Raw genomic sequence first — 14,703 nt, 5'->3', positions numbered from 1 at the left:
CTGGTTACCGAGCCAGGGCAATGAGGCGAGACCAAGAGAGGGTGACCTTGTCTGTGCTGAAATCTGACACAGGTTTTCACATGCTGGGTGGGGGATTTTTTCCCCTTTCTCCCTCCCTCCCTCCCTCTGTTCTTCACTGTCTCGTTATCTCCTGCAGTAGGTGGCTAATTGCTCTGATGTTGTAGATTACATTTACTGTTCAGTTCATATTGTTTCTGTATGGTGCTGTATGGAGCTGTAGCAAATGCTAGTAAAAAAAACAGCAGCAGAGTCGGGCAATGTCAGAAATTCTGGGAAATGAGTTGATAACTTTAATAAAACAGCCCATTGGACTTCCTGAAACAAAATGATATAGTAGGGAATAAGTGCTGAGCATTATCAAAGTTGTTGTTAACATTCTTTGTTCACAAGCAAGCATTTGTGTTTGCAGTCTGTATTTTAAAATGACCAGTTTTTCGCTCATTGTGCACAGTGGTGATGCAACAAGGTGAAAAGAAAAGTGTGTTTTTTTACACGTAAAACATTTTGAAAATAAAACCGTTAATGAAAATCAATACATATTAATCTGTATATTGCGGCACAATAGCATGTAGCATTCTTTTCAACCTGGAGTTGCAACTTGCTGAAAATGGTCACCTGTACGACGAACAGGCCACTCAAATAAAGCTGTTTCTTTTTGTTTTGTCAAAGGGATGAAACCAGAAAACACAGATTTGAGATTTGAGAGTGTTTCTTTACAATCCCTTCTCTTCACCATTCCATACATTCAAGTAAGCGATCTTGGTATGATCAGTGTTAGCTAACGTGAGTTATTTACACTGATTTTGTCTGGAAATGTGCTTAACTAAAAGTTTTACGTAGTTTCAGATAATTTGCTGCTGGTGCATGATACTTTTAATGCCAGTTGTCAAAGGACCAGGATGATGATGATAATTGAAGTGTTGGAGAGACAGCTGTCTGTCTTGAGTCTGTCCCTCTCTCTTATCTCAGCTCATGCTGTTGTCTCAATCACTGTCCTTTATATTCTTTCACACATACAGACATATCAGCATGAAGACACAAACACACACACACACACACACACACACACACACACACACACACCCCTCGACCCCCGGCCCAGACTCAGCTTGAGATGAGTGTAAACAAACTAATGTTTAGATTTCACGGAAGCGGAAACTGATCCGTCAGAGTCAGTGCTGTCACTCAGCGACACGGCTGTTTATGTTTGTCTCTTTCCTAAGTATCTATGAGTGGGAGCATATGTGAGCGTCACATTCTGTCTGTGTGTGTGTGTGTGTGTGTGTGTGTGTGTGTGTGTGTGTGTGTGTGTGTGTGTGTGTGTGTGTGTGTGCGCGTGTGTGTGCGTGTGCGTGTCATCGTGCTGACACTGTCACCGATCTTGGCCTCATGATGCCGGCGATAGAGAAAACAATGTTGATGGAGGAGGTGAATGGTGTTGATGGTGATAATGGGAGTACTGGTCATGACAGCACTGAGGGCCGGATGCACTGAGCCTTTTTGCGCTGGTCTGGGGCACAGATTTGTGTGTGCAGTTTGCATGTCAACACCGTGTACCATTCCAAGGTACGATTCTCTGCTTTATGCATATTTATTTTTGGGAGGATTGCATAAATAATGGGCAGGGATATTAATAATAATATATTCAGTTGAATTTACTGTGTCACGCAATTAGCAGGGGTCAATTCTACGTGACATTTCCCTGCCTGTGAAGAGCAGGTGAAAATGTGAATTACAGGTACACTATATCAGAGTCTGCATTTTGTTGCACACTGTTCCTGTTGCCAGCACACAAACACATCATTCCCCCACATCCAAATCAGATATTCAACGCACTAAACAGGAGTTTTAGTCATACTAGCATACTGCTCGCCCCCTTCCGTCAGTGAAGGAACAGCAACATATAACACATTTTAGTAGTAGCTCTTCTGGTGGCTCCTTTTGAATGGATTTCATGACTAATAGATGCCTAATGCCTACTAATAGATACGTTTTCCAGCAGCTGAAGTTGAATGCAAGATGTTTTGATATTTCTTTTCACTTCATTGATCTCATTAATTCAATTTATATTTTAATATCATTAAATGTAGATTTTTGTGTATTTTCTGAGCTTGTTGAGGACTCCGTGTTGGGCGGATTACACAACTTAAGTTCATTCTCACGCCAAATCCGCATAGTTAGAAGGCGCATTCGCTGATCGTGTAATTAGCAACAACAAAAAAATGAAATAAACTCAAAATAAAATTAAAGAATAAAGAATTCAGCCTTAAAATGATTTTGTATTGCAATTCCTTTTTGCATATCGGCTGTCTGACATACATGTAATGAGCCAATACTTTCAGCTAACATATTTTCATCTGCATGTTGTTGGCTCTTTTCAAATCTCAGCGTTATCACTGTCCCAAGGGTTTCAAAGCAGTAAACCATGAAGTCTGCCTCCGATTTCTTTCATAGCTACATGTAGAGGATGACAAGGGCTGTCAGAGAAACACAATGAGTTCAGGGTTGCGTGTTAGGAGCCGCCTGAATGGCACCAACCCTAACGAGAGCCCGGCAGGGACCCCAAGGTGGGCCTGGCACCTGCAGTCTGTCTCTGGGGGGAGAGGGTGTGTGTGTGTGTGCGTGTGTGCGTGCGTGTGTGTGTGTGTGTGTGTGTGTCTGTGTGTCTGTGTGTGCTGCAGTGCAAAGAGAGAGAAGTAAATGAAAGAGATGTTGATGCAAAAAGGAAATTAAATTCTCATTGTAATGTTTCTCAGAAGTTGAAGGAAGGAGGGATAGGTGAGAAGGATGAAAGTGAGGAGGAGGCAAGGTGTCATATGTGCCCATGTATAGCTGTGAAGTCACATGTCACACACCACCCAGAGTTTAGCTCTGTTTGATGTTGTCGGACTTCCGCTTGTAAAACTTAAATTCAGAGGCCCTTTTATACTTTCACATCTCAAACACACACACACGGAGAAGAATGTATGTGCTGTAGAATGTGGAGACAGTAATGAGGATAGCGAGTGGCACAAGACACAAGAATTATATTCTCTTCAATGGAGAGGCAAGGAGACAGGAATAGAGAAACTGAGAAAAAGGACAAAGTCATGTTTGGCAGTTGTTTCTACCATTTTGTCAGTAGCAGCGACTCCTCCAGTTTTTGGAGGGTGCCCACAGGCTCGGGGGCCAGATTATGGAAACCAGACCTGGCGAGTTTACACCGAACGCAAGGCCCCGTAGAATTAAACTGCGAACTGCGGACAGCTCACAGGAAACACCTCTTTGTAAAGCAAACATACATGTATTTTATGGCAGCCGCTTTACTGCTTTTTTATTTTGGGCTCCAATGAGTTGACATTTCAACATGGCCTCTGCCTAATTTCCTCTGCTTTTCTTTAACCTTTTTTTTTTTACACACACACACGCACGCACACACACACACACACAGACAAACACACACACACACACTGTCGACCTCTTCCTATCAGACTTAGACTGCTTTTTTTTTAGTAATGGACATTTTTATTTTGACCAAGGTGTGAGGGCCAGCCAGCCAGAGTTGTTTTGACAGATTTGGGGACTTTATTGCGGCCCCTAGGGCAGCTGTTGGGGTGTTAGCACTACCCCCCACACCCAAAAAAGGAGAGCGGCACAGCTGCGACTTCCCCCCTGCTCACCTCATCCCCTTCACCTGGCCTCCATATGATCGTGACCCTCAAACACACACACACACCATAAAAGGTAAAGGAGGTGTGACATCTAATTCCATAACGACCCTATGTGCTGCAAAGTTGTATACACACACACACACACACAACTTTTGTTTCTCCATGTTTTCTAGTTTGCTTTTAGCTGGAGCCACAAATTCTAAAACAATAAAAACAAAATAAAAAGTGTTTATACTTTGACAGTATCATAGTTTGTGTTGTGTGCAAACCGGTAACAAACAAGTTAATTGTTCCTTTTTTAATTTGTGAGACTTACTTCCTCTCGGCTGTGAAGATTATGTAGGACAGTAGGGGGTTAACAACGGCAGAGTAATTTGGTTCTTGGACACGGTGGCCTCGCCTGCCGGATGCAAGTTTGACTCAAGGGCAAAATCCAGAGTGAAAGCCTCTCGTGTTTTTGACTGGTTGCCAACTTTGCTCTGCTCTGCTCTGCTCTCTCTCTCTCTCTCTCTCTCTCGCTCACTCTCTCTATGTCTTACTCTCTCTCTCCCCCATCTCCCCACATCAAAATCAGGGGAGACATAAAGCAGGTCCAGTGTCCCTCTGAGCACAGCATGGCCAAACTTATGTCATCTTTTTAGAAGGATTTAGTATGGAACACTTTTAAAAGTCTTCACTAGGTAATTCACATCAGCTGAAAGAATGTAAGAATGCAAAGGACAGAAAGAGAGACACGTTTTCTCAAAACAGTGCTCTTACCCTGCTTGGTGTTGAGACAAAATGTCTCTAACCTCATGAAGGGGGTCTACTGCTGAGAGACGGTGGAAGAACGTTCACACAGCAGGAACTGTTTCCTTCCTTTCTTAGTAAGGAACTAGGTTAGTTCTACTACTACTATAGTTTCTGAAGATCCAAGATGGGCAGTCTACTGTGTTACTCTGTTTAATAGAACTGAGAATTATTTGTAACAAGAAGCACTGTCAAGAAATAAAAAGATTCTAACATTACATCACCTTTATACATCGCTACGATTACCAAGAGTGCGGTCCGAGTCTGACTCAACACAAAAACATACCATCATTTTATTAATCCAAGCCAGATCGTAGTCTGATGAATTTGTGTTCAAGTCCGTTCAGGCCTGAAATAGAGCAGCAGGGTTTTGATTCCGACTGAAACCTGAAAATATTTCTGACAGATGGACCCAAACACGATTAATAACACAACAAAACATGACTGAATGTGACGTTTTAACCTTGTTGAACCCTGAGTGGTCCCATCAGGTTCATGTCAAGCTCTAATGTAGGATATCTCACCGATTGTTCTTAACCTACTCATAGCCAGAACTGACATTTGGCCGGTAGCCAATAATAATTCCCCAAACTTGAATTGCAGAAAAAGCACTTCTGACAAGAGACAATCAAGAGCTCTCTCTCTCTCTCTCTCTCTCTCTCTCTCTCTCTCTCTCTCTCTCTCTCTCTCTCTCTCTCTCTCTCTCTCTCTCTCTCTCTCTCTGTCTCTCTCTCTCTCTCTCTCTCTCTCTCTCTCTCTCTCTCTCTCTCAGCCTTTGGTTCCCATCGTTCTCTTGCATTTTTTTGTTTTGTGTGTTCTGCATAAATCCAGGGTGGCCCATCTCCGAGTCGGTATGACTCACCGTGGCCTCTGAGGATTGCAGACTGACAGGTTAGGAAACCACATACAACAAATGCCTTCAGGCAAGAAACAAAGTCAACTCACGTCTCCTCAGGCGAAGCCACTTATTCAGCCAGCCAACCAACTCTTGTCCTGGAAAGAAAACGAGAAAAAGGTTTTAAAGAAACGAGACATTTCAAGTGTGCAGGAAAGGATTTTGTTCTTATGTTCAGTATAGTGAATCCAGCCTTTCCTATCATGTTTCATTTCATTTGGAGAGGGTGTGTGAACAAGGTAAATCTGATCTTGATGTACCCACGCCGCGTCTACGCACCCGTCTAAGAATAAGACACCTGAATTGCGGGGGCGTCACTTTGTAAACAGTTTGTAGACGTAGCTGAGAGCAGGTCAGATTGAAGCCGGCCAAGAATGTGCGGAGCAATAATGCTCCAAGGAGAAGATTCCCGGCATTCCTCGCTGGTTAGGGAGAGGCACCGGCCTTCACAGATAGGAAGTCGTCTGTCATTAGGGGGTAATCACTTCTTGAGGAGAATTGCAATGCCTGGAATGATTACTGTTGTTATCGGCAGTGAAACGTGGCGCAGAGAGAGTAGATGAGGTTTTTCTTGGTCGTGTTTTGATCGGCTTGACTGATTCGGCTATGGTCCCACTTGTTTTTCAAAACTTTCTCATTACCGCACCATCATTAATGTAGTTTAACAGGCTGTTTGATCGCACGTATACACTCCACTTCATCGGCAAATCAGCGGCTCCATGTTGACTCCAAGCTAGTTGGTATTTCTTACCCAGGGGCATTTCTAATTACTAATGGCTCATGTGTAATGATGCCTATCATGTCAGTGGTGCAGCAAGGTGGATGCAATCTGTCATGCTGACTCATGTAGGAAAACACAGAATTTATCCAGCCACGTTTCGTAGATTTGCAGATTTTTTTTTTTCTCCTACACGTCTCGTCTGTTTGTTTGCGGGGTTTTGTCCCTGTGGCCCTGTTAGATGGATTTTCTGGGCTGTTTGGTTTGTCTGTTTTTGTCCCCTTCTCCTTTTTCTCCCCCTCTCTCTCTCCGCCACTCTCTCACCTCCTGCCCGCCGAGCCAAAACTTCAGGTGGAATGATGCTGTTACGAAAGGAACCCGTCAACGCTTGCCCGACATGCCAAGCCAAGTATTTGTGTTTCGGGGTCCCCCCTCCTCCTCCTCCACCTCCCCCTCTGTCCCCTCCGCCCTCCTCCCTCTTACTCCTCTTCTACCCCCACCCCCGGATCCTTGAGAACAGGAAGTGTATCTTGTTAAGTGATGGATGGGCCCCCTGCTCTTGCTGAGAGGAAAGGGGGGGAAAAAAGCCTTTCTTTCCCTCCAGGGCAGTCAGATGAGTTTAGCAGTCTCAAAGCTGAGGGTCTGCTCTGTTTTTTGGGAGCACCTTGGATCCCTTGGAGCCTGAGCACCTGGAAGCATTGGGCACTTCTCCATTATGAGTGCAGAGAGTATTAAGGGCTGATAAAGTAGTGGGCAGCTACTTTGCACCACTACTGCCAGCAAAATGAGCCCCAACTTTAATAGTGCTAAACGGGCTGCAGCATAATTGTGTATTTATTTGTGCATGTGCTGGCATTAAAGCTTGCACATGTGCATTTGTTTATCAGTGTGTGTGTGTGTGTCCGTGTGTCCGTGTGTGTGAGTGTCTGTGTATGTGTGTTATGTAGCCAGAGGTCAGCAGGTTTGCATTGGCATACAGCCCACAGATACTTCCAGGGAGAGCAAGTCAGGAAGTGTCCCTGGCACGTCCACGGCATAGTGCAACACACACCACCGCGACTGGCTCGGCCTGCTGTGTGTGACAAACAACCACAGAGTGCGTCCCCATGGTGCCCCCCCCCCTCCCTCCCATCCACTGTACCCTGTACCTACCAGACTGTGGGAAAAATGGACAAAGGCCATGTCTGAGTGAAGTTGGCTAATTCTGAACATTAAGATTTCCCCTTCGGCTTCAGCCCCCTGTCCACACTAAACAGACAGACCCAGTCGGGGTAACCCACATATTTAATTTGCATAGACAGGTATCTGGCGAGGGCTGTATGATAGTGTGACAAAGGCCAAGCATGGATCAGCACAAATGTCTTTAAGCCAAAATGAGTGATTTGTGATTGTCATATTGTTGACAACACACATTGGAAGGCTGAGATGTAGATGTGCAAGATATCAGAGTCATTATCAGAGTCATTAACACACACTGTTTGTGAGGGACAAAGAACTCCTCACGTTCTCCACCCCCTAAACCAAGTTGTTAACCCTTTACACTTATATTTTCTGCTATACTCTCCTCTAGTTCAATCTTTGGCATAGACACGTTCGTCAGATGAGTGGAAGAATGTCGAGAACATTTCCTCTTGTGATGCATTGCTCTTTTGTCAGCCAGGCCTCTGTTGTGGTTACCTGGAACAGCGACCTGTGTTTGCCTTCGTTTCCATCCTCTTATGTCCCATACACACTCACAGGGACGTAATTGGGAACGCAAATAGGCAACAGATAAAAGGCAGGAAAACTGCCCATGGTCCTGTGAATGGGATTTGTGCATCCAGGGGGAGGTATAAAGAAACCATTAAAGCAGACCTGAAGATTACCTCCCTACACACTGTGGAAGCAGCACTTTGTCTTGAGAATGTATTGTGTGTTTTTAGTATGCTGGTAATCCTGACATTTTTGGTTACTTAATGACTTTTTTAAATGTTAGATTAATTGAGTTCGGCCATTTTCGAAAACATGGTTTTGGATACCACACTGCTACTTTTTCTCCATTTCATGTAAGGCTATATCTATAAGCGAGACATTACTGTAAGTTTCGAGGGTCCTGTGATCGGATGAGAAATTAAAAACCAAAAAACTGATTTAAAGACGTGTTTGTGCTGTAAATTGAGTTCTTAAAATAATGCAGTCACATATACATAAAAACAAATATGATTCCCGTTGTTGTTTAGATAGAGGTTGTGGATTTCGTTGACAAAGAAACCCGAGCTTTTGCAGTGTGTTATGGGTAGGTGTAGTACGCAAATGATACATGGTTCAGATTGGTTGTCTTTGAAAATGACACTGGCAGTAATAGGCTGCAGGATCTTTCCAGTTTAGAAGACCTGTCTAAAATGTAGCACTTTTTCCTCCGATCCAAAACATTTTTACAAAGGCAAAGGTCCTGCAGCTTCCAGAAGGTTTTCTAATTTCACATTTTCCAGGTTGTTACAGATGAGGACACCCAAGAGCAAGATAAAAACGGTTTTGGGTAATGTGGGTCCATACTTTACTCATTCAATATGGTAGCTTACATCAAATATAAGGTAATGGATTATTTATATTCATTTCCTATCACATAATGTTGGCCTGTTACACAGAGCAAGAACAGTATGTTACATGTATGTTACAGTTACTAATTGTGAATGGAATTTGAATGCTCGACTCATTAAGTGAACAAGATAACATACAGTAAACGTCTGCAGTCTTTGTGTATAACACAAACAAGGAGGTTGTCAGGTCGGAGGGATACGTGATGCATGCAGAGTAGCTGGTATAGCAGCGTTATGACTGTGAGTTCAAAGCCTGCTGGTCCAGTCCTTCCAACCTTCACTGATCACTCCTGACGTGACCTCCTGCATGGCTTGCGTCTGTGTGTGTCTGCCTCCTTGTCTCCGCCGGCCGGGGTTTAGCCCTGCTGTGGCCCGTCTGGCTCAAAGCCAGTGTCTCCACTGTCTTTACAGCCAGGCTTCACTGAGTCTTGGGAGAAGAACAACAATGAAGCTGTCAGTTCTAGTTGCCATTTGTTTTTTTTTGTTGTTGATTCTTTGTTCCAGTGCTGAAATTAAATGCTAATTCACATTGATTAGAATTAATTCATTACTTTCAAATCTTGCTGTTCTTGAGCTCACTGGTTGGTCAATGGATGCGCAGCCCAAACCAAACCAAACCAAACAATACCATACCACAGCTTGCCCCGGCCTGGCTTAAGAGAGTGAATGGAGACGGGACATATTTGTCAGTCTGTCTGCCTGTCTGTGTTTTTGCGAGGCGCCTGCCACTTAATGACGTCTGACAAGCGAGACAGCGACGGCTTTGGGTACTCAAGGACTGTTTTGGGGTCATGGAGTGTGATCTGTAGGAAGTGGAGGGTTTATCAGATAACGTCGACATTGTGTCCACGCTTGGAAGTGGAGAACGTATATGTCACAGTTTGCTTTTACGGCATTTAGTTCATGCTCCTATGCAGAGTGAAATACCATAAGCGCAGGAGAAGAGTAGGGTTTGGTTCCTTTTAACGTAAGAGGCAAGTAGACATTACATCACAGTTAGATGATATTGCCCTGGACTATAATGTTGTGTCCTTAAATGCTCTCTCATCAGCATCTTATTCTCTTCTATTATAATGACTTTGGCCCAAAATGATGAAAGAATGATGTTTTTTCTGTTCTTTTTATGAGTTGCTGTTGACAGCCCACAAGGAACTTTCTGTTGTTCAAAGAATTGTAATATATCCCAGTAAGAGTAAAAAGTTAGTTTGAATTATGCTATTATGTTGTTAATAGTTACTTTGGTCATACTTCGACAATAATCAACTTGATGCAGTTGAAATTCTGTCACAATTTTAAGTATGTTTACTATGATTCACAGTTCTAAATGAATTTATTCATGAATGTAAAACCCTTAATCTCAGGATGATGCCTCCACATGTGTTGCATCATACTGTGAATAAGCAACTTGTCATGTTTACTTGCAGAGCGGCTTACTCGCCTTGATTCCATGCATGAACAGCTTAATGACAATAAAGAATCTTAATCACATTGTTGCCTTTAATCACGGTAAGGGCAGATCCTGTAGTATTGAGCGTGTGGTAATGTATTTGAGTAGAAGAGTGTGTCGAGAGCGATAAAGCCTGGGAGCAAAGACTGAACAAACCTGAGAAGCGTAATGAATTTGCTTATTGATTTTATTTCACCTGGGCTTGTAACTACTGTTCTGATTTGGATTGTGTTACTGTAGCAATTCATCAAATTCACAACTCTTAGAGTACACAGAGTTTATGTGAATATTAGACAAATTGGAACACTAAGAGAAGAGGCTATACAATGATTGATGGAGAAATTGAAATAAATAAAATCAGAGGAACTGAGGAGAGATGTTTACATTTTAAACCAAGCAAAGCATTTATGAGAGGTGGATGGATGCACTAAGTTTTATTTATATTTTAGAAGTTAAGGATGCTTATATTGATGCTATGTTCTGTATCCGTATGGAAGCCTTGACTGACAGCATGACTCACTCTCTCTCCCACAGGCTCTCATGAGACCGGGTCGCCTTGACCGAGTCGTGTACGTGCCTCTTCCCGATGCTCCAACCCGACAGGAAATATTTTCTCTCCAGTTCCGTAACATGCCTGTGTCTGAAAGTGTGTGTCTCCATGACCTGGTGACTCGGACCAACAAGTATTCTGGAGCAGAGGTAAGTTACATTTGCAAGAAGGGCAGAGGAATTAGAGAAGATCATTCATTTCACTTTCATTTGTTTCAACCTGGCAACAGTGAAGAGTTCACCAGCTTCTATCTTATAAGGCTACTGTTGATCCCCAAATAGGAAGTGAAGGACTTGACTGTGACCTACATAGAGGAGTGATGTTACTATTCTTTTCCATGATGTCTGTGTCGGGTCTGTACTGTGTCACGGTCCTCCCTCGTGATCTCCTGCTGTAATTGTACAAACGCTCCTTTGTGTGACACATTAGTCGGCCGCGTGATTCATGTCTTGAACAGTGCAATTGCCCCCCTCTTATAATATACAAATATAAAGAGACTTGAAGAAATTGAACGCAAAAAATATAACTGGTATCATTGTTTTTGTCTTCTAGAATGTGACGTTTTTCATTTTTTTATGCTAGATAGATTTAGTCGATCCCTGTCTTGTTATTTGTCAGGAGAATCATGTTTGTGTGTCTTTGTAGTTCACTGTGACTCATAGCTCACACACCATTTGGACACACAAAAACATTCCTGTGAGATGCACAGTCCATCTATTTTCCAGAATGTGAATCACCGATGTATATTTTGACTTCAAGCGTTACGGACGTGATGGAAATGTCATGCTTGTCTTCTGACCGGCTTAGGAAACAACTGATTTTGGCTGGTGTGCCAAACACAGATGTCATTGTTGCCCCAGTTATCCCTGTGTATTTGCGCTAGCTCGTTTCTTTCATTTATTTGCCTGAAACACAAGCAGAGTCATATGTTTGTCTGTGGGATTTAGACACCGAAATACATGTGGATGTGCACGTCTACATCGCTTTCAACCTGCTGATCACGACAGCTCGGTGTCAAGTTTTCCCTCTCTTTATTTGACGCGATCGTCTTCAGGCCACTTTGAGGTTATCTCTAGGGCCTCTTCATATCTTGAAAATACATGATCTACCCCTGATCCCTGACAAGGCCGCCCCCACCCAAAAAGCAGCCCTAAAGCAGGCATACACCTGGAGGAGGTATGCAGTAGAAACCAATCCCCTGCTATCAGGTGCTGTGTTTGACATCAGGGTTTCTGGTATAGAATCTCATCTGCGGAATGGAGGTTTGCAGTCACTTGCTGTTCAGTTGTGTGAATCCCCACAAAAATTCAAAGACGTGCCACAGTTCGACTGATAAGAGCTCAAATGAGCTCAGTTTCACCTGTGCGCATACAATGTACTCAACTCCGCTATAGATCAAATTAGATTAGATGAAACTGTAAACCTCTGTGATCACCGTGGGGAAGTTTGGTTGTTGCAACAGCAGAGAATACGATCCAGGTAACCAGAGTAATGAAGATAATGCAACAAGAATTTACAACAAAGGAGCACTGAGGGACAAACACAACAAATAAACATGCAAATGTCAAACACACTGGATGGGGGCTGTTGATGTGGCGAGAAGCAGGAGGTTTAAAGCCACAGTGGAACATACTAATAGTTCCAGCCGTCATCAATTTTCAAGTCCACTCTTTCAATCTCAACGGAGTCGCACTCGGGGCTACTTCTGATTTTACATCTAAATGCAAGAGATTCTATAAATGTGTCTTCTCTTTTGCAGCACATTCTATTCCAAAGATAAAGCATTGCATCCTCTTGCATGAATGGTTATATGAAACCTAGAGGCTGCAGATTCTCTCTGTTTCTGAAGGGGAAACAAGCTGCTTGCAAAGAAATGATACATCATTCAATTAGACGAGCTACCATTGCCGTTGTGTAGACATTATGAGTAGCTGGATTTCTCCATCTCAGTGTGACAGTGTATTGAGCGATTCTATTTGACTTGGCAAGGCCCGGTAATGCAGTAGGCCGCCGCTGCTAAACATCGGTCAGTCGTGCGTCAAGCGCTCTCTGCTAGGGAGAAGTTGAATGAGGGGTCGTTGTAAATCAAACGCAGGATGCTTACTGGAGCTGGAGGTTGCTCCAAGGTGTCAACTTTAATTTTCATTCCTTTCTCCTTTCATTGCTCGCTGTGTTGTAAACTGTTCTCACTGCCTTTACATCTCTGAGTCTCAGTGTGTATACATGCATGATAAAGCAACGCTTATACACTGATTGAAGCAATGAATACAGTCTTTTAGAAGTCACGTAAACACCATCAGTTGCATCAATATCTGCATCAAAGTATGTTGGCTTACTCTTATTAACAGACCAAGATTATGTGATTATAAATCCATTTACTGAAGCATGTAAATAACCCATGGCTTTATAATCAGTGAACCATCTCCGCATACATTTTTTTACTTTGCACACTTCTTCTCCTGAGCAAATTGGTTAGGCGAGAATTTTTGCCTTTATGGCAGTAAGGACAAATGATGATATTGAGTATTGAGAGCATTTAAAGGTCATGGTTGTTGCTCTCATAGAGGTTTTGCAGTCATTACAGAGCTTTAATGGTGAAATAATTCAGCAAGTTCCTCGACTGAAACTGTCAGCTTCTTGCTTTTCTTTATATATCTAAGCTCTATTTCCTGTCAGTTGTAATTTTCTTAACTGTATTTCATTATTTGTTGCTCCCACCAATGTCACCAGCCAGTTTAAGATTTAAAATTTGTCGGGATAAGAAGGAAGAATTATAATATTGCTACTGTAATTCTATCGGCTGCAATTGAAATGCATGCCCCTTATTTCTGGCACCATTATTCTAGAACCTGACATTTTTCAGTGACGACAGGCCAAATGCAATTTTAACAGGGTACACTACCGACCTTAAGGTCACCGCATTCTTCTCCCAGCTGCTGGCACATAGTGTTGTCGTGCAGCAGCTCCCAACATCCACAATGGCAGTAATTGTGGTGTGTGAGCAGCGCTGGCACATGCCTCCTGAAATCTGAGAAAGTGTAGTCTGTTGACACGCCAGCCACAGGTGACAAATTACTGTTAACAGGTTCTTGTTGTGTGCTAGGAGGATTGTTTACGATGACTCAGGGTTTATTTCTGACTTGGAAACCTCTTTGATATCTTTGAAGGTAAACACAGACACAATTTCAAAAAGGACTAACAGAATATAATACTCTGCTAATCCATATATTTTATCCAGTGAGGGTTCTGCTAAATACTAAAAATGTTGTCTTTAGTTCCCTGTGCATGTTAATAAGTCATGTTGAAGAGAAAGCCCTCTGAGCTCTGGATTGTGAGTATCCTCTAAGTATCCTGCAGGTTGTTGGGACTGGTACATCAGACCGTAGCTTGCAGAACAACCACTGATCCTTGGCGTTGAAAGGGCTTAGCTGAGATGGCTCAGGGGGCTGATCAGCACGCCTCCCCAGGGAGGTGTTGCAGGCATGTCCTACTGGAAGGAGAAGAGATAGAGGATGTGGCCCCGGGGGGCGTGACATCCAACCTGGACCCGGATAGTTGTTGGAAAATGTAGGATGTGTACTAAAAACAAATCACTTCTCATCCCTCAATGAGAATCAGATTTGGCTTCCTGTAGCACCACAAGTGTGTTTGGTGCTATAAAGATGAAGCAAAGAAAGTTTTGTGACATGAACACACACAAACACACACACCCTGACTACTTGAAGCTTTTGCTTTAATTACATTCCTGAGAATTGAGACTTGTTTTGAGGGGAGAAGCAGGTCACGAAGGAGGACGTGGTTGTTGTCAGCTCGGAGCTACAAGCTTGTTAAAATCACCTCTCTCCCTACCTGCCTGGAGTGACACCTGGTTTCCCATCCTTCACCTTCCCACTAAACCCTCCACAGACAACACACGGACACACGCACACACACAATCCCGAAAATTGCTGCCGGCTCCTTCCCCATCTCTGCCATCACTCTTTCGAACAGAAGCAACATTTGATACTGTAATCGCCGTGTTGTCACGAAGCAGAAGGGCTTAACTGGCTCCTGA

General features: G+C 43.2%; 1 protein-coding gene across 2 annotated transcripts in view; it reads left to right on the top strand.

Annotated features, from left to right (window-relative positions):
* The window catches only part of afg2a (AAA ATPase AFG2A), a 102,015-nt gene that overhangs the window by 76,541 nt on the left and 10,771 nt on the right, over nucleotides 1-14,703 (top strand). For both annotated transcript variants that reach the window (XM_076149193.1, XM_076149192.1), the window contains exon 16: nucleotides 10,634-10,798. In XM_076149193.1, coding sequence (XP_076005308.1) covers nucleotides 10,634-10,798 — 165 coding nt within the window. The remainder of the gene's footprint in view (nucleotides 1-10,633; nucleotides 10,799-14,703) is intronic.

This window comes from Genypterus blacodes, unplaced genomic scaffold (genome assembly GCF_046128005.1).
Source record: "Genypterus blacodes isolate CSIRO-AG114 ecotype Tasmania unplaced genomic scaffold, CSIRO-AGI_Gbla_v1 ptg000044l_1, whole genome shotgun sequence".
Lineage (NCBI taxonomy): Eukaryota > Metazoa > Chordata > Actinopteri > Ophidiiformes > Ophidiidae > Genypterus > Genypterus blacodes.
This window is presented reverse-complemented; position numbering and strand designations above follow the sequence as displayed.